Source organism: Xylocopa sonorina, chromosome 6 (assembly GCF_050948175.1).
Source record: "Xylocopa sonorina isolate GNS202 chromosome 6, iyXylSono1_principal, whole genome shotgun sequence".
Classification (NCBI taxonomy): Eukaryota; Metazoa; Arthropoda; class Insecta; order Hymenoptera; family Apidae; genus Xylocopa; species Xylocopa sonorina.
Window position 1 is genome coordinate 9459110 of NC_135198.1, and position 20292 is coordinate 9479401.

A 20292-nucleotide genomic window follows, 5' to 3' on the forward strand; every position below is an offset into this window, starting at 1 on the left:
CGCCAATGGGAGAAATTGAGCAGTTGAGAAAGTGGGCAATCGTAAGGTGTTTGCCGATATTTTTATGGGATAGCGTAGAGTATGTATTGTAAAATTTACGTATGGGACATGAAAAAGTTAAATATGAAAATCATTTATTCAACATGGCTATTATAAAAGTTCGTCCTTTAATAATTCCTGGTCGTCCTCTTGTCCCTCCAATTATGGCGATTCTTCGCGTGCTCAGAAAGAGACCAACAGAAAGTGCAAAAAGATGCCAGGAAAGTAAAACGCTCGCGCAGAGAGCAAGTTACACAGTCGTAAAACTAAATGCAGTAAGATGCAATTATATACTAACCGTTGCCGACATATATTTGCATCTGTATTATAACCAGGATTGCATCATTGCTTACAACTTACTTCCCACGTCTACAGAAACGTTCGACATCGCGTAGGCTTCGAAGTGTCGGGTACACACGAGAGCTTTTGACTTCTTATGCCTTCCTTTCGTTTTCTTTTTCCTCTGCCTTCGATTCCGTGCCACGGGGAACAGGTCTACGAGCAATTTACCAAATTCAGCCTGCTCGCACGCCAACGTCACTTTCGGAACGCAAGTTACAAAAGAAAGGGAGACCTCGCCGATTTTGACAATTCATTTAAATAATTTATCGAGCCTGCGCAACCTGCTTCTCATTCAGACGAAAAAACATCCGCACACCTACGGCGCCAATACCCGTTCGCTCTTCGAGCCAAATGATCTCATTCGAGATATCGAAGTCCGATATCTTTCGGTATGCCGGCTGAGAACAACCATAAGCCCGTTGATGGAGCTTTAACGTTTCGTCCTTATGGTCCGAAGAGATTCGTTAAGCGTGCCTTCCTATACGTATGCAAGAATATTTTGTTACATGCTACTTTTATCCGTTCGTGTCCTCGATTATGTCATATAATTTTCATGTACTTTGTTCCGTTTGCGACAATTGGTTTACTTTTTGAATAGTACGGCACAATGGCTCAATCTCCGGCACTCCTGTCAACAAAATACAATCGAGCTATTGTAACTCACCTATTGTCGTCAAAAGTTATTAACAGTCATTACTTGACTCAGACTTAACATTCCATCGAACCGTGTTCCCAATGCGTCAGTGAAAGTTGACCATAAAGAAGTAGGCAAAAAATGACGTTAAAGCGACATATAGGGGTGCCATCCATTTTATTCATAAGTGAACAGTAAAACTGTAACCGATGGAATGGTGCACAACGCGTTATCCATCTTTCACGTGCGGGAACATTTAAAGGTAACTACACCAATCGTCGTATTCTAAAATAGTGACCACTAATCTCGGTAAACAGAACCGCGACTCGTTCTCCGCTTTCTTTTTTCCCATCACGTATCGATCAGCCGCTCGAATGAAAGTAGTGAATCGGGACCACGTTCCAGGGAGTCGAAGAAACTACCAGACCCCAAAACAGTCATTAATGGAACCCACCCACACGATTAGAGATCCGTCCTACAAAAAAATGCTGCGACCAATCGCTCGGTAAAGGCGAGCACGTAAAAAGAAACGTTCGTCTTCTGCGACGAATCGGCTCTTGTGACAAACATGTGCGTACAACACTGTGTCACAGGTGACGAAGAGAGAACCTCGTCAGGTGAGCACACGTAAAAGAGTGCGATACCCACATCGTACACCGGCACGGCCACGGTTCTCCAACCATAGCGCCACCTGAGAGCCAGCACGGTCCCTCAAAATGGCCGTCCCTCTCACCTCAGATCTTCCTGGAACGTCGAAGGAAGCAGGTGCCGATATTCAGGTTCGACCTCTCGCGTGGCCGCCTCGCTTGGTGGCGAGACCTCATTCCAGGTGGCGGACACACGAAAACGGTGCCAGAAAACGTTCGTACGCGTCGTGGCGAACACGCGTGACACGGCTGGTACGCGTTGTCCATCGAAGGCTGAACCGGAACGTAGTTGAACGCAGCGTCGATCGTCGCTTGTCTCTCCAGCCTGTTGGTTGATCCGTGAACCCGAGATACCCGCTCGCGACTACCTGGCAGGTGGATCCGTTCCCGGAATTCTCCTCTTTCTCCGTCTCCGTGGAGGACGAACAGCGCGGCGCGAACGCGAGATTCCCGTTTGCTCCGCGGTGATCATCGGCACCTGGTGATTTCAATGCTTGGTGCGGCAACGCGACACAGCCGGAAGAGGGAACCTCGGCCCGTGGTATCGTGCGCGATTTTCCTCTGTGCCGTGATTACCCGTAGGCGGAGGTAATAAAGGACCAGGACACGGCTGGTCGGTAGAAAGTAAATCGTGTCGAACTGGGAAACACGGAGGATAAGAGAGATGATCGGACTGCAGTGGGACGAGTGTCCAGGTTTCTCGTGGACCACGCTAGTGGACATGGAACTATGAGAACGTGAGTATGCACGGGTTATCTCTGCTCTGGTGTCGACCGCTTCCACTTCCAGGGGAAGGAGGGAACCCGGCCTTGCTGGCATTCTCGGCCTTTTTCCATTCTGCTCGCTGCTCCAATTGTCTTGCAGCTATCGCCTCGATCATGCCGCGTTCGATATTCGCTCCGACGAGTATTTCTCTTCCCATAGATGGTTCCCATCGATCCTACCACAGAGAGCTCGCGAACCTCGATTTATACATATTTTTCCGTTCAGTGTCGCGAGGTACACGTGTCTGACCTAACCCGCGCCGATTCTCGTGCTCGCCGGCGCACGAGAGGTAATTCAAATCTCCGAATCGGTCCTTAAAGGGAAAAGAGGTAGGGGATAAATCGTGCAACGTGTACCAGATCCCTTCGATGTGTCCCGTTCGACGGAATGTCTGCTATTCACCGGTACTTTCGCGGGTTAAGTAACCAGACAAACTGTCGCAAACACGGAAACACGCCTTTTCCACCGGGCATCGGTGCCGTTAGCCCGTTGTATACGCGTCTCCGCGGAGAACCGCGAGGACGCTCGAGCCTAGGCTCGCGTCCGCGTACATTCCTATTCATCTCAATAAAATTCCTCGTTTCGTTAACTCGCGACACACGGTGTTACGTGGCGCGTACACGGACGATATTTCACCGTGTGTACACACGGCTGTGTCACTGTATGAGAACGGTGCGCGCACGCGTACGCAGCTGTACGTATGTGTGCTTGCCGAGCGTAAATACCTAGTAGAAGGTGGGCCAGAATGGGGACACCGGTATTCGAGCAAGCATTATCGAGTGATAAACGACTCGAGGAACGCAATAAATAATTTTCACATTCGTGACGTCGCGAATTTTAGCTAGGGTACCCGTGTCGCCTAGGCGAGAAATTAATTTTCCGTCGATCGCGACGTTCGATCCTTAGCGTAGGGTGACTCGTCCATCGCGGTGCCAAAATGGTAACGCGGACGCACACGCGGGCGTATTGATACCGGTGCTGTTGAAATTCCGCGTTCGTCGACCACACACACGCCTTACGATGAATGAAAACCGTCGAACGACCGTAATTGGAAGCGTCGCGTTCTACGGGGCACTCGTTACGATTTCCTCTTTCGCAGTTACGTAACGCGATTAAAATGCACGCAGAGTCACCGATCTAGTCGAGTGTGATCTAGCGAGTTTTCCGATTTCGAAAAACACCGGTTTCTGTATCATAATTAAATGACAAAAAAAAGAAGAGAGGAAGGAGATATGGGAAAGAATTGAATATAGAATGCAGATACGATTTACGGACGTCCATAAGCGTTTACGACTGCCGGCACCGTCGAGCGTGGGACACAAATCGATCGGACCCGCTTCTTCGTTAAGCCGACGAGAGCCACGCGAATTACGGCTATCGCTTGCATGAAGGCTGCAATGACTTCCGCGTGCGCATCGTTTCACTCGAAATTGCCTCTTAAAAGTCCTGCGTTGCTGAATAAAAATTTCGGCCCGTTGCGTGATTCGGTGGGTCGCAAGAATTATTTAAGAGAGAGGGGAAAAAAAAAGAAAGTTTAGAACTTCTCGTCGCTTGAAAAAAATCTATGGAGGTTAAAGTAATCCCGTACGCATACCTGCAACGAGTTTAATACCTGCAGGACGGCCGTGTCGCGAAATAAAATGCTTTCTCCGGCAACCAACGCGTGCTCGTTCTCCGGAAGAAGAACTTTCCAGCACGTCCATCTCCATCGAGGAATTTTCGTCCCGGTCTCGAGGGAATCATCGCGATCGAGCAGAGCCGCGGTGGATGAAAAAAAGAATCAGTGCGTGTCGTGGCGAGCGGAAAGCCGCGATTCGTTGATGCGTGAGACAGGCTATCCTGCGTTTATTACGGTATTGTTGTGCATGGTCGCTAACGGTATGACGTAATCGCCATTGTGGTCGATCGCTGTGCAACGGGCAGAATTCGTCGATGTACGAGGAATCGTGGACAGAAAAGGGAAATCTGAATCGTCATTTTGTAACGCGAACGATTATACGAATAACTGGTCGCTCTGAAGTAATCACTTCGGGAAAGATCAGCCATGGGTCGTTCGCAACGGTGAGCTGCCCACATGCGGCCCACTAAAATAGTGTTACGAATTTCGATCGACCGCGGTGCAATAATTTTTAAATCGTATAGTTTCGGTACAATTTAATCTGATGAACGTATAACACGTAACATTTGCAGCAATAGAAAAAAAATTGTTCGTCCATAATTTAGAAAGTCTTTTGCCCGATGGTTGGGCTTATATAGTCGGCGCGAAGATACATTTTTTCCCATTTAAGAGGCGATTATGTAATTCCCTCGATCGTTCGAAGCTAATACGGTGACGTAGGCATGAAAAGAGCGAAGGACAACGGGGTGGAATGAAAAAATGCGATTTCCACGAGATGACTGTAACCGCGAAAGCGGTTATCGTCGAATGGAGCGTTAACGAGGACGTACGCTTCGCTCGCGCGGGTGAAAATATTACGATGACGATATTACCAGGCATACACCGTGAGCTCGTGAAATCTGTTGCAATTACTATCCGCTCGTTGCTGGTCGCCCACTATGAAAACTATTGGCAACGATTCGTTGCAAAAGCAGGCAGGAAAGTGTCGGCGGCGCGGTCACTCTTAACAACTCTTGTTCGTTTAGATTTATCATTTTTTAATCGCTCACTAACGGCAGATGGTATCGTTCGACGTTTCTGGACGGTGGTTTTTTCGATTGTTCCCGTCACGTGTTATCTTTTTTTTTCTTTCTCTTTTCCAAACATCCTGCGGGGGTAATTATCGGGTCTTAAGAAATAGCCTCGGTCTGATTCGCGCGCTCATGTTTCGCGTTGCAATAATTATGGCCAATTAAAGCCACGCGTTCGCCCGAGTTATAGCGCTGAATTTATAAAACGCTTTTTTCAACCTTTACACATTTCGTCGTGGAAAGACAGCTCGTTAAGCAAATCTGTACACTAAATCGTTAAATGTTCTTCTGAACCGCGCAAATCTGAGGATCTACATCCAAAAATTGTAGTGCAGTTGCTTAGTTTAAACGTTCGCGTCTCGAAATAAAACGACCGAGCAACTATCCAGCGTATCTCAGTAAACCTCCTTTCGCGGTCATAGTTGTCAGTGACTCAGCCATTCTCTCTTAGTTCACCAACATCCTGACTAACTCCTTGTTCTTTGCAAACCAAGGTCGCACGCGGTGGCTTCCACAGCGAGGCTCAGCGCGTACTGAGGACCCAATTCGCACAATCGACCAGGAAACGGAAGCTCTACTGCGGGATTCCCATCGTAGAGGACGATGTATCGGCCGAACTTCTACGAAAGCACGTGCCTGAGGTGCGCGCAGACCGTGTACCAGGTGGACAGGGTGGGCCCTCTGAAGGACTTCACGTTCTTCCACGCGGGTTGCTTCAAGTGCGCGATCTGCGGCACCAAGCTGACCCTGAAGACCTATTACAACAACCAGCACACGATCAACGACAAGGAGGTGTACTGCAGCAGTCATGTGCCCAAACCGGGACCAGGGACCTTGGACGGGTCCAGCGTGGGCATTAGGAGCGCGCTGAACGTGCCGAGGAGCGGTTACGTCAACGAGCAGATCAGAGCCGGCGGCGCGTCGCCGCGAGGAGTCTACCCGCCTTGGTAAGGGACTTTTCATTTGAATCTTACATCGTGATAGAGTATCTATATGGATTCACCGATAATCGTTTCGTTCGAGCAGTGTGAATAGAAACTAGCGACGATTTTATACATCTTGTACGTGAAGATGTAGGTCTTCGCGATAGGCTCGTGGAACGAATGCGTGCTGTAGACTTGCTAAACGGAAGGTAGTGGAGTGTGCTAATTTAATCCACCAAGGAGCTCGGCGAATCAATTAGCACCAGAACGAACGTATCGATACTGTTTGAAGTCGTTCAGTCCGATCCGTTTCCGAATCAAATACTTGACGCAAGGATCTACCCGATTTTCGAAGTATCTGATTATCCGCAAAATTTGTCTAAGCTAAATTTCTTGTATTCCTCGATATACTGTTAATAAGTTTCTTCACCTTGCGCGGAGAACGTGAGAAACGAACTGGACCGCGCGCGCGGGGTCGAGCGGATCCAACCCTTTCCCCGTTACGTTTATCGCGATATCAGCGCAACACAATAATTCCACGATACTGTTATATCTCCCTCATCGCGGCCTCGCGGAGGGAAACGAAAAATCCTGATTGGTATTCGCGAGGCAACGCTGTTCCGCTCTTGGGATGCATTGTACGCAGCCTTCCCGCGGGCAATGTGTCCTTGATTAAATAAGCGTAATAAGAAAATTAGTTATACACGTAACACGTGGGCGCAACTGGGTACAATTGAAACGAGTCCAGTTGTTCGCGCCGTCGCGTTCACCTGCTCTTATTATTCCTATCGTGGCCGCGGCGCCGGAAACGAGGGGCACCGAGCACGTCATCGGTTCAGGAAAAGTGTCGTGTCTAGCGAAAACGTCGCCAGGACGTATAATTTTCGTGCTCGGATGGGGGAGGGACGTGTGACACACGCTTAATTAAGACCCCTCGTGTCCGTGTTTGACGATTCCAAGGACGTGGCTGATCGTACGCAACCGGGATTGCTATTCTCCAAAGGTTACGGGTTAAGTTACGGGCTGGGAACGTTTTACTATAGGAAACGGCCGTGGAATTAACGCAAGCATTTCCCTTCCTTTTTCCTTTCCGAGAGGAGACTAGAGTGACTGCAAACGATACTGGTGTACACACTTAAATCTTATTAATCGGGGTCAATCATATGCGAGGGGTAGAACGAATGCAACGAATGGAGTTCCGATACTTCCTGGTTGTCATTTTGAACATGATCGATGAGTGTCATTTTCTTAATTAAAAAATCCAAGCTGTACGATAAAGCTGGCGATGATAAAGTCCGTTAAGCTTCGTTAAAATTCCATCGTCGTCTATCACGGTCCGACTTAATTCGTTTTTTTCTTCTCCTTGGTAATAGAATCGTTAAACGCTAACTACTGCACAACAGCCGGCAGAAAATTAACGTCTGCGGCCCCCTTTTACGTTTCCTGTGTTTTAATGGGACTCGAACGATACGCCGGAAAGTCGATCGACTCGCTTCACGTTCGGTTTCACCACTTTCCCTTCGGTGTTAAATCGGGAGAGATCGCCGTTTAAGTGGAGTACAAATGGTCGCGCGGGTCTTTTGTGCTGAAACGGCCCTGTTAACGGGTTGTTAATTGCACTTTTCAACCTTCCAAGCAATTAATCTTTTATTATAGATTCGACGTGTTAGTTGCACGTTTCGTTTCCGTCTACGTTAACCCCTTCGCCAGAGAGGATTCGAGAGGAAAAACTCGTTGGGTAATGGGACGGTACAGTTGGAAATCAGGAATTAATAATTACTAGGAATGGACGCCCTGGTGTCTGCAAGACGATAGGGTATTACGTACGCGGATATGTATTTTTCAAGTCACGTAGCTACAGGGATCTGATAAGGATTCTCTTTGTACCGGAGGGGTTAATTAGATTTCCGACTGGTCAAATAAAAATAGTTTAAATCTACGTTACAATCGAAATTGATTTTCCTCTTTCGGGTAACAATTAAAAACACGAGTCACGTAACTCGGACACTTTTCTAAAAGTCCGGAGTTCGCGTTGAATTTTTCTCACGGACGCACCGTGTCAATTACTCGTCGTGAGCAGACTTTGGCTCGCAGTCGTTCCCGAGTCCTGTATGCATACGTGTCAGACATCTGGTTCATCTTCGTTACATAACGCATCGCCACATTGGCCTTAATCCCGACCAGGTCTCGAACAAAGTGTGAAACCGCGATTGTGAGCGCGAGAAGCGCACTTGCTCGCCGGCCGGAATGTCAATGGCTGACCCGATTTCCTTGAAATAACGAGCCCGCCACCGAGAGATTCGTGCGGCCGCGACCGTTCCGTTTCGATCTTATGCCCATTTTTTTTTCCATTTTTTTTGCCCCTTTTTCGAACGATGAAACAAAACAACAATGGAATATTTCGTTACGTTGACTCGAGCCTTTTGCTGACGAATACACCTGTTTCGCAACCGAACGTTCGCGTGTCTGTTAGATGAGTATGCTATCAACTTTAATTACGTTATAAATAGACGGCAGATGTTTGTCCATTTGTGGTAAATTGAAATGCATATTACATCTAAGAATATACAGAACGTAGCCATAATTTTGGCTACGAGGTAAACGATATTTGCAGAATGAAATGAATCTCTACTTAATATTCCATTGCTTCGAGCGTAGGTACTTATAAAAATGTGAATTTGCATGAACAACCGGAATCTAATTATACAGGACATTAGAGAAATTGAATCTAAATGAAAAGGGAGTTAAATGGAAATGTTTAACATCCAGAGGATCGTTCCTAATCTAAATTAATCGTAAAGAAAGATGGTTGGAATTGAAACACGGTTCCCATTAGTCAGATCAGAATCGCCCACGATCTTACTGCGCGGTGCAAAAAAATAGGAACGCAAGAGTGAAACCCTATTGGATTCTGGTTAATTCCAAGAAGAAGAAGTGCTCTGTGCCTTCATCAAACGAAAGCAGGCATTAACTAGGTTTTACCGTAATTAAACCTAGCAGACTGTACGATCGGCCATAGAAAGACCTGTTGCTACGTTCAAGAAATACCAGGCACCAAAAGATGTCATGGAACTACTCTCGGAACCATACGCTATTAATAGAAACGTTGCGTGAAATTTCTTGAATTCGTTCCTATTCCTGGTACCCGCTGTCAGGAATCGGACACGCGTCCCAATAAATACCCTAGGCGACGATTTACATCGTTCCAATCGTTTTCTCCGTCGAGCAACGTATAAGAAACGCGCGCGCACGGGTTACGCGTGCAGTGGAAGAATTTCTTGCAGCCGCGTTTCGCGAGTAGCCTCCGGCTGACATAAGGAGCGCGCGTGTGCATGCCAAGGCGAAAGAAAGGGACGAGTGAAGAAGGAGAAGATGAAGAAGAAGGAGATGAAGAAGAAGGAGAAGAAGAAGAAGAAGAAGCGGTGACTTCGTCGCAAGTGAATGAACCCCGGAGGAGAGAACGGGCGAGAGACGTGTAACACATTCATTTAACCAAGACCCTGGTTTCTCATAAGCGACGCTGGTGCGGTGTTCGTGCACGGGACGCGCGCGCCTCTTATCGGATTTTTCCTCGATCCAATGAATCAGGCTCGACTACGCGAGGTAATTAGTTCTAGGACGCTCGTAGGAAGAACGCGGCTGAATCGTCGATGAGCCAGCGCGGAACAGAGTTGCACGTTAGGGAAACGTTTCCAAGGCCCCGTTAAAAAAGCTGACCCAGTTTTCCGTCGTTGCATTTGCATGCTAAATACCGGAAGTGGCGGAAAACGTTGCACGCGGGAAATAACACGGGCGCCACGCTGTTTTTTCCGTTGCTCGTCACGGGAGAACGACGGATAACGAACTTTTTCGATTGAAACGGAATAACCATCGAGTTTCCTGCTCGTCGCAATTTTTTTCTCTTTTTTTTTCTCTTTCTCTCTCTCTCTCTCGACGATCCCTAGGTCCCCCTGAAGACCCAGTTGCATAATTTTGTTGCAGCTACGATAATGTAGACTCGCCTAATTCTGCCAGGCACCTAAACGGACACGGCTCGCCGCCCGCCACAAATTCGTCGCACCGCGATCTTCATGGGAACGCAGGCGGAGGCGCGTCCTCGCCTTACAACCACAATTATTCCGGGGACGGGAGCTACCAATATGGGAGATTCGACGCGAGCGCGCTACACATCGCCCATGCCCTTAAGCAGACGGAGCTACAGAAGGGCTACAGCAAGGCGCGCGAGAAGCCCATCGATTATTATCTGGTGAGTCATTCGCATACAGTCCGGGTGAAATCATTCGTCACGGTCGGTCCGCCATATTAGGAGCGGGTTACCACTATTCCGAGAGCCGATCCGCCGTAATTACGCGGCGCATCGGCTTAATTACCGTCCGCGATTCACGATCGTTTTATTGAAATATTATTATTATTCCGTGGCCGTTGCCGCCGCGAGGCACCCGAGCGTTCAACCGCGGCGTCAGCCGCGCGTTTCTCGCCTGTTGACCGATCGCGCGATCGATCATGCGCTACCGTGCCCTTTGATTCGCGAAAATCGCGACTCGTCTACGTTTGGGATGATCGAGCGTCCCGAAGCGCGAAGACGTACCGCCGTCTCTCCGCTACGTGTTGCAACGTTATACATTTTAACGAGCGGAGCGTACGTTCGACCTGGGACGGGGGATACTTACCGTTGAATATTTATTCCGAAAATGCTCGGAGAAATTGTTTCACCGTGCGCTAATAACGTCCCTGAATAATGCATCCGATAAGTGATGATCTGATTATGAAACTTTATTGGAATTCGGAAAATCTGATTTGAATCTCACCGGTTTCTGGGTCACTCGCAATTAGTTGGGAATACATTTTACTAATTGGGGTGTGAACGCGCAAGATCGTCTTATTAAATATTTAATAACAACACGTAGACGTATCGATATTAAATCCATCTACGATTAACTAACCACACGTTTAATTAATGTAGATTACCATTGCTCACGATCATCTGAGACACTTCAGGAATCCAGAAGATAATCATCTAACCGTGTACCAATTGTTATATCCGCACAACACGTTGGTTTAATTATTATTGCGCTGTAATAATCAGCATCTCTAATTAAATCGGGCTATACAATAAATCCATTAAGCGCGATCGCCCGTATCGACCCTGGAATCCGGAAGATAATCATCTAACCATGTTGCAACTCTTAATTCGAGCAACACATTCGATTAATCGTAACTGTACCCTATCCCGGGCACCGAATCGATCGGCGGGCCGAGGTAACGCGCGGCGAGACATCCGGTTTTCAAGAGCTGCAGGATACTCGCGTCTCTTCGCGGAGCACAATAAAATCAGGCATTCCGACGGCGGTGCTCAGCGACGCGTGGAAATCCTGGGGCAGCCGAAGGGAACGGCGGTCGGTCCGTTGATTAGCCGGACGAAGGGTCAACCTGGCCGTCTAATGGGAAAATCGTACGGAAGCCCGAATTTCGGATCGCGGTGGAATGCGAAACCGGGTACCTGCATACCGTGTCGCGCGGCAACCGTGACTTTCATGCGCGAACCGTTTGACAGGCGAGGAATGTGTACCGCGGCGGAGACGGGCCCTACATGAAAATGAGACTGCCGCCACGCTTTTCCCATTCGTGCCGCGGCGTAGAAGAAGAAGGCCGAGCCGCTAGTCGCTCCACTATCCGCGCGTTTTCTCTCAATCGGCTTTCGCGTGCACATCCAGCAAAACGCCTCTCGCCGAGGCTGCCACGTTATTTATAGTATTTTCGTGAACGCCAGCCTACCTGCGTGCACGCTTCTTGCGAAATGAAAGTAGCGTGGGCATCGTGCAGGATCGCGTACACCTCGTCGTCCACCTTTGCGCTCCTTTAACGAGACACCAAGAGATACGGGGACGAGGCTCTGATAGCGCGATTCGTTTCTTTACCACGCTGCTTAGGAGGACTCTAACTCTCGTTGGTGGATGTAAAATGTCCTGTTCTGATCATTTTGTGAAATCCCAAGATTTTTTTATTTCGATTTCAGTACTCTCGAGTTTCAGCTGGCATCGGCGCTAGAATTTCTACAACAGTCCACTACGTGGAACGTTCTCCACTTTATTGCAACCGGAATTGATAACCAGCGGCGAATTCGAGGAGACCGTTAACTCGCGCGTCAAAACGGATCGCGCTTTCTACGTCCGCGAGGATGACGGCACGCTCGAGATCGGTCTGCCCACGCGTTTCCCCGGTTCTCGAGTACTCGTAACCCCTCGTCGTCCATTTTCTTCGTTCAATCGATCGATAATAGGGCGCGAGCGATTTCTACGATTCGCGGAACTGTAAATTTACGGATTCCTAGCACGAACTGTCTACGAGTTGGTCGAACGGATTATTTCGAGGCTGATTGTAAAAAGTTAACAAGTACTCGTGGCACCGTGAAGCGTAAACGATCGCAAAAATCGGGTGACAAAGAAGCTGTACGTACAATCGGAAACTTTGCGCCTTTCGTGCTAATTTCGCACAAGCAACGTCATTTTGCATAGCAATTTGTAATTTATATTTTCTAAAGTGATGCAATTCTTTACTTTCGAAAATCCTTGCATTCCTTAAACGCAGGAACGAATGGAGCCACTTTCCAACCACTGGCTTAGCATCGCCGATTCGCGTTTATACGTACAGGTAGCTTATTAGAGTCAATGCTTCTACTTGTTCAGTCGGTCTCGTTTTCGCGTTCCTCCCCTGTCAAGGTTTCACGAGCGGCGTCTCAACTTTCCTCACGCGATCGGCCTGTTTCCGGGACATCCGGAGAACAATGCGGCGAACGTCCTCCCGAACGTTACTCGAACTGTTACCACGGAAGAACGCATTTTCCCGTCTCCTCTTTTCCCGACAGCGTGCACACGCGAGCGAAAGATCGCGCGCGGACCCAGAATCGCTTCCGCTTGCGGTACTCTTGCCGCGGCTGACGGTTAATTAGAGAATCGTTGCTTAGCCGCGGAAAGAGTCGTGTATAACAGCGGGTAACGAGGGTACGAGGGGCCAAGAGGGCCCGGTTGTACGCGTATCCTGTTTTAAGCAGCGATTGTGGCTCACCTCTCACGCGCCCTCGCGAACAACCGACCCACGGATGTTAATTGGAATGGCTGTGGCGGTCAATGGTGCGACAGCCTCTATCGATTTATTGCTACTTTCTTTTCTCTCCTTTTTCGGCCCGGTGAACAGCTTCGTTGATCGATTGGAACGATTAGAATGATCTCTGGTTTTGATTGCCTGACGATCGAACTAGATTGAGGATACTCATCGCGCATTCCATCATAGATTTCGTCAGGCGCGTGTTTTAGACATTTTGCTTGGAATTCTTTGACTAGAACGAAGAAATGTTGGTTTCAAAATGTTAACTTTTTTGTGGAATCGTTTTTGGTAGAACATTTGTTCAGCTTTTCTATTAATTTTTGCACCAAATCTTGTTTGTACGCTGAAGATCGCTGGATATTGCTGGACGCGAAAAAGCCTCGTTATCTTCCGGTAGAAAAAGCAAAGCTGACGATCTTGCGGAGCTGTGTTTGAGTTTAATCACAGCGAGGACTGATACAAATCTTCTGTTTACGGACGAAAGGATTAACAGGGGACCGGACCGCTTTCCTTGAAATTGAATGGCTGGCGTAAACTTTTACCAGCATCACTCTTTATCGATGCGCATGAAAAAGTCCGGCTGACGAGCGCGACTGCTTTCAGTAAAACCGACGTTTATTCGCGGCGAATCCACGAATTAAACACACCTGTCCCTTCGAGGGAAAAGCAAACAGGAGTTGGAAAGTTTCTATCACGATGGAATCTCGGTTAACCAGTCACGCAGACAGACATTTCTGAGAGTATTACTTCTTTAGCGACGCTAGCAAACGGACTGATCGAGTTAATCTCATTAGCGATTTTTTTTTTACCGTCTGGTAGACATCGATTTATTTTTTAAGTCGTCCACGTAGAACTGAATAGCACAAATTAATGATCGCGAATTTTTGTAGTAAAAGAGACTGCGAAATGTGTAAGATCCTTTGCCACAATAAGAAGCGTTGCTTCAGGCAAAAGTTGAAGAATTCTGTACCAGAAAATGTTGGTTAGCCAGTCGGTCCCAGTGAAACAGACGAAAGAAATTATGTGCTCGTACAACAACGCGAGTAAACAGACTGACCGAATTAATCCTATTAGCGCGCTTTCTCGTCGTCTCGACGGTGCGAGATTTTTGAGTGATGAGATTCGCAAAGCAAACAAAGAGCGGTGTCCATCTCGAAATAGCTACCTCTCGATCGTTACGAGAAATTGTTATCTCCTTTTTCTAGAATAAGGCTAATTGCACCTGTCATCGCAAGAAGTTGTTGCACGTCTAAGCAACTTTAACAAGTACAACCTCAACATGTGTCTCGTTGTGCAGAGTGATCCAATTCGAGTTTCACAAATGTACTCTGTATCTCGGAATTCTGACATAAAAAAACTGAATTGATTCGCTAAGGATATTCTGAAGATATTCTATTGTCATGCTTGAAAGCGTTTCGTCGTAGTTGGTACGCATCTGCGATTCAATTCGATCACTATAACGCGTCGCGATCTTTCCAAGCGCAGAAAACGCGTGGAAATGTCAATGCTCCTTAACATTGTCCTTATTTGCGGTTATTTCACGCAATAACGTAAGCTGCCATGACGTAACTGTAGCGTGGGCTTCTTGGTTTGTACACGCGACCGACTAACGGAGGAAGGAAATCGGTTGCGCAACGCGACTCCAAATCCGATGGGACCCTTTTTAAACGTCGTCGAGACATGTTTCGCTTGTCCATCGATCTTGCCGAACGGATCCACGACGAGAACGTGGGAACGAATTAATTCGTGAATCGTTCGATATTCGTCCCTTTTCTTTCCTCCCCGCGATCGCTTTACGAATTTCTTCATGGCGACGATTGTGGAACGCGCGCTGTTTCCGGTGCGGTTCCCTGCTAAAGGAAAACAGAAACGTGGCGTGAAAGTAAACCTGACAAAAACTGGACGATCATCCCTGTCCGCGGGACGCTTAGGCGTAGCCACGGCTTTTCGATGGACGTGGAGGACGTCTCCGTTTAATTGCTTGTCCCCGGTGAAACTCGTCCGAGTTGGAATCGATTCTCAGAGGGAATCGGTTCAGTTACTTTGAATTTCCCGCACTCGACGCACGCAAGAAATCGTGGTTCTTATTATTAAGCGAAAGATTTATTCTCAATTAAATATCATTGGTGACTATTTTTTGTTGCGATTGCCAGGATCGAGATGAGCAGACACGTCTGGAGATGAAACATCGCAAAGAAGAGGACGATCTTTATCGAAAGTTTGCTCACCATCGTGAAGAAGAGGACAGACGAATTCGAGAGGAATTTAGGGTACGTGATTCTCCTTTGTTTTTTAACCGAACAGCGAGGTCAGGACACGTTAAATATGCAATTGCAGTCCTACGTGGTAGCAGGTAGTTATATTCTAAAGTGCTGTGCGGGAATAATTTCTATATTCTCTCAATGTTGCGTGATCGCGCGAGATTAACAGCTAGCCGTTTCTCTATCGAACAGGACGAATGGGAGAAAGAGCTGGAACAGCTATCGGCCAGATGGGACCGCGAAAAAGGCGGAAGAGCCCGTGCCCAGCAATTTCAACAGGAGAAGGAGGACTTGGAGAAGAACATGACTCTCCGCAGGGACAAGAAGAAGGAAAGTCTCACGCGCAAAATGCTGGAACACGAACGGTACTCATTACCTAATTAAACTGATTCCATACCGCGTTGCTCTGATTACACTCCCGTCGTGAGATCCCAGAAGGGGAGCAACGATCTTTCGCTCGCTGACCCACGATTAACCCTTTAACTTAGTTGTCCCTGTTTGCTTTCCCGGAGGGAAAAGCCATCCATTTTCGTACGCGATACCTACTGTCTGAGAGAGTCGTAACAAAGTCGTTCCCGTCAGCGTAGCAAGTACTTCCTCTACAATAGGATTTAGATCGTAGAAAGTGGATGGAACCGTAACGAGAGGAACTAACTGTGTTTTTCTGCAGATGTTATTATATTTACCCACATCTAACGGAATTTTAAGTCTCCTCCAGGAAAATAATGTTTTAGCATAGAAAACAGTAGTCGAGCTCATTATAAACTTTCTGAGTCAGAAAAATAACCTTCCTCCGTTCTGTCCGCGGCTGACCTTTTCATCCTTATCTCCTCTCCATATTCCCTGACTCTCGTTCTTCCTTCCAGTTATTCCGAATACTGAAATTCCGTACATCGCAAAAAATCATTTCAAACACTTTTCAACAATTCCTCCACGTGTCCAAAGGAACAATCGCGTTTTCTTAGAGAATCGAACTCGGAAAAAATTTGTCCTTGGTCCCTTCGAATCTCCAGAGACCGACCTTTCGACCAAATCCCGATCACGTTATTTACTTAAATCCAGCATTATGTGGAACTTTTTACGTCCCCACGGCTCACGTGCTGTCCCCGTCCGTAACTTCTGATCAATTTCCAGGGCGGCAACCGCAGCGTTGGTGGAGAAACAAAGCTCGGAGATGCTCGAGCTGATCAATGAGGCGAGAAGCGAGTATATGCGCCAGGAGAGCCTGTACCTCGACGAAGGGGATGGTTATGCCCAGGAAGCACCGCCTATGCCTTATCCGTCGCGTGCACCACCCCCGCAACCCCCGGCCCTCGCCAAGTATCACATCTACAATGATCCTCTGGAGTTTGCTGACATGGATCAGATAGCTATTTCGGTAAGCCCGCGTCGTAGCTGCGGTCCCCTTTACCGCCCAGCCATTCGCTGTAAACGCAACGTCGACGACGGGTGGGGCTGTTACATCCGTGGAATTTTAAACGGCCCCTTCGAATCGCTAGGCGATATTTTCATATATTCGCGATCAGCTATGTACATGGAGACTCCGAGCAATCGATTTACGACTTTTCTTTCGTTCCTTCCAACGTCGCGTTCAGGATTCGATTGTTATGGCGCCAATAAGGGGACGTAGCTGCGAATAAGACGTTTTATCGGTTTCGTTGGAAACTGGATGGTACAGATATCTAATTTTTGGTGGGAACTTGTTGGATGATACTTTAGTTTTGTTCTATCGTTATTACTTTTCGATAACTCAGGTGGCCCAAGAGGACCAGAAAACGTTCACGGATCTGGTGCGGCAGTTGGTGAGCAGATGTGGATCGGACATAGAAAAAGCCAGGACGATATTCCGGTGGATCACCGTGAAGAATCTAAACACCATGCAATTCGACGAGAATCTGCGCGGAGACACGCCTATGGGCCTGTTGCGCGGCATAAAACACGGGACCGAAAGTTACCACGTTCTGTTCAAACGGCTGTGCAGGTAGGCGCGAGCGATTTAACAACTCGACGGCTTCAATCTTTCTCACGACACGCCCAACGTAATAATTCATCCGTAAAGGCTGGCCACATTTCAGAATTGGACAAATGGGACTTGAGCAATACCCTAATGTTTCAAACAGTATGAAAGGAACTCGACGGCTTCACGGTGGATATTAAGCGCCTATATATCATGCTGTACTCTTTTTTTTTTTAACAGTTACGCGGGGCTGCATTGCGTGGTCATAAAGGGTTACAGCAAATCAGCTGGTTATCAACCGGGAGTTTGTTTCGAGGACAATCGTTTCCGAAACAGTTGGAATGCGGTCTACGTAGCCGGCGCGTGGCGGTTCGTTCAGTGCAATTGGGGAGCGAGACATCTGGTCAATGCCAAAGAGGTTCCTCGTCCTGGTCAACCGAAAGCCAAGAACGATAGCTTAAGGTACGTCGCGAAACAACCCTCCATCTCCAATTGAAACGATAATGCATCCCTCTCCAATTATGTAACTGCTCTTTGTGACTCTTACACTCCGCAGATACGAATACGACGACCATTACTTCCTGACAGACCCACGGGAGTTCATTTACGAGTTCTTCCCTCTTCAAGAGGAATGGCAATTGCTCAAGCAACCAATCTCCCTCAAAGACTTCGAAGAGCTGCCTTTCGTACGCTCGTTGTTCTTCAGGTAAGAACAACTTCCTGTCTGGCAAACAGCTGAAAGTGTCGTGTGACGATAAATTGTTTGGTCTCGATGTTTGTCGTCTCGATTTGTCTCGCCGTTGTATGCCGGCAAAAAAAAAGGAAAAGTTACACGCGACTCATATAAATTCGACAGGTACGGCCTCTATTTCCCGGATACGAACACGAATGCTGTTATGTACACGGACTCCACGGGTGCCGCGACCGTCAGGATAGCCATGCCGGCGCATATGCAGTCGTCCCTCATTTTTCACTACAACCTGAAGTTCTACGACAACGACGGTGACGGATACGACGGTGTGTCGCTGAAACGTTTCGTCATGCAGGTAACTCGACCGCTTCTCCCGTCGTTACTCTCCGTAAACGTCACGAGAAACCATTGAAGTTTTCCCATGAACTAATTACACGCCAGTCGCATTCGTATAAACTAATTAGAGAAGCGTAGTTACAGGAAGGGACTCTTGCCTTTGGGTTTAAAAGTCACCTGCTAATTAATTACTGGCCGAGCGAAATTAATTGACTGGCAGAAATTTCTTAAGAATTCGCGGAGATGCAATATCGAATTTCAATGGAGCCATAAAATTCTGTGTGGATATAATTTGATTGAGATGAACTTTAGACGAAGTTTCGGAAACGAATGGGTGTTAGATGAAGGAATTGTTAAAATTGTTTTTCTTATAGTCCGTCGTTGGGAACATCGTCGCGTTCCGCGTACACGCGCCCTGCTCCGGAGCTTTCCTCCTGGACATCTTCGCGAACGCGGTCACACCGAAAGAATATTTAACTGGCGAGCCTATGAAGTTCAAGAGCGTGTGCAAATTCAAGATCGCCTGCGAGGAATTGCAAACGGTGATGGTACCATTGCCAGACTGCGCGAGTGGAGAATGGGGTCCTACAAAGGCCACCAGACTGTTTGGCCTCATACCAATAACCCACCAAGTACGATAACGAGCCATTTTTAGATTAGAATACATTGCAACTGGCATTCTCACAATTTTCATTTCTTTCACGATGCGTCAGGAGGCACTTGTCTTCGCTGGCCGGGAGCTGGAAATCCAATTCCGAATGTCGAGACCGTTGACAGACTTCATGGCGACGCTGCACAAAAATGGAATCGAGGAGAAACGGCTTTCCAAATACGTAACGCACTCGATCGCCGACGACGACGTGGTGACTTTCTCGATCAGCTTTCCCGAGGAGGGCCAGTACGGGCTGGACATTTACACCAGGGAATCGACCAACCCCACGAGCATCGCCCATGACATCACCGGTGAAAAGCATTTGCTCACGCATTGCTGCAAGTATCTCATCAACTCCAGCAAGAGGAACTAACATCACCGTCTATGATATTTATATACATACGAAACGATTTTGGCAAGGATACGAAGAAACATTGCGCGCATTGTGGGAGATTGGTCCGCATGATTCTAGACTAAAGGTGCTGCGAGTTCTCTCCTGTTTCTACTTTTCTTTTTCTACTTCGAGTGACGTGTAAAAACTAATCCGCAAGATTAGCCTTTACTTGCCAGTAAACTACCAGTTGACTAAAAGTTAATTAAGGTGACAACACTCTAACAGTGATGTCCACGATGGTGGCGAAGGAAACGGAGAGGAAGGTACAACTGGTTCTTGAGACCATTCCAAGTAGTGCGAGGATTTGACTTCGTTGAAAGTCGTGAAAACTAAGAACAATTTCAAGCCGATGTGCTACCTCCACGTTCTTCGTAGTTTATAATAATGGTAAGCTTCTTGTTTGAAGATAATCATCGGGAAAAGAGTACGACTCTAACTTTTTATACTGCGTATCAGGAGGAGAAGATATAACGAGCGTAATCATAGCCCAAGGGTAAGCTCTGTTTAATAGGATCCTTATTTAACTCGCTGATTTTTTTTTCTCCACGACAACCACCGTGTCGTCCGTGTTTCCGCGAGAAAGTTGGCAATTATAAGTTAACCAGCTCTGGAGATCGCCTCGCCGCGCTCCGACCGAATTAATCAAACTTTCTCGCCTCGACTCGAGGCATTAATCCCAATTATCTCGGCTGGTTTTAATTCAATCTGGGGAATCGCGTTTCGTTTCACGCGTTCGAGCGATTCGAGCCGTATGAAACGAGAGCGGACTTCGTTAGGCGAGGTGTTTCCGTGTAGATAAAATGCGAACGATCGTCTCGAATCGACGATCCTCCGATCGATCGGTGAGCACGATCGTTGC

The 20292-nt window shown here is 47.6% G+C and overlaps 1 protein-coding gene across 3 annotated transcripts; it reads left to right on the plus strand.

The window, feature by feature from the left end:
* The first annotated feature begins 1740 nt into the window (after positions 1-1740).
* On the plus strand, positions 1741-19528 carry Hil (peptidase hillarin). 3 transcript variants are annotated; one of them, XM_076896316.1, is made up of 12 exons: positions 1741-2399; positions 5610-6062; positions 10053-10284; positions 15296-15412; positions 15596-15768; positions 16538-16781; positions 17158-17384; positions 17601-17822; positions 17917-18066; positions 18217-18406; positions 18762-19019; positions 19101-19528. In XM_076896316.1, exons 2-12 carry the CDS (start codon positions 5719-5721, stop codon positions 19410-19412), a joined length of 2469 nt encoding a protein of 822 aa, XP_076752431.1. In that variant the 5' UTR covers positions 1741-2399; positions 5610-5718; the 3' UTR covers positions 19413-19528. The 3 variants fall into 3 exon arrangements, with proteins under 3 accessions (XP_076752431.1, XP_076752430.1, XP_076752433.1); XM_076896315.1 differs by having other exon boundaries at positions 1742-2399; positions 10020-10284; XM_076896318.1 differs by lacking the exons at positions 1741-2399; positions 5610-6062 and adding an exon at positions 9204-9513 and having other exon boundaries at positions 10020-10284.
* Positions 19529-20292: the final 764 nt, after the last annotated feature.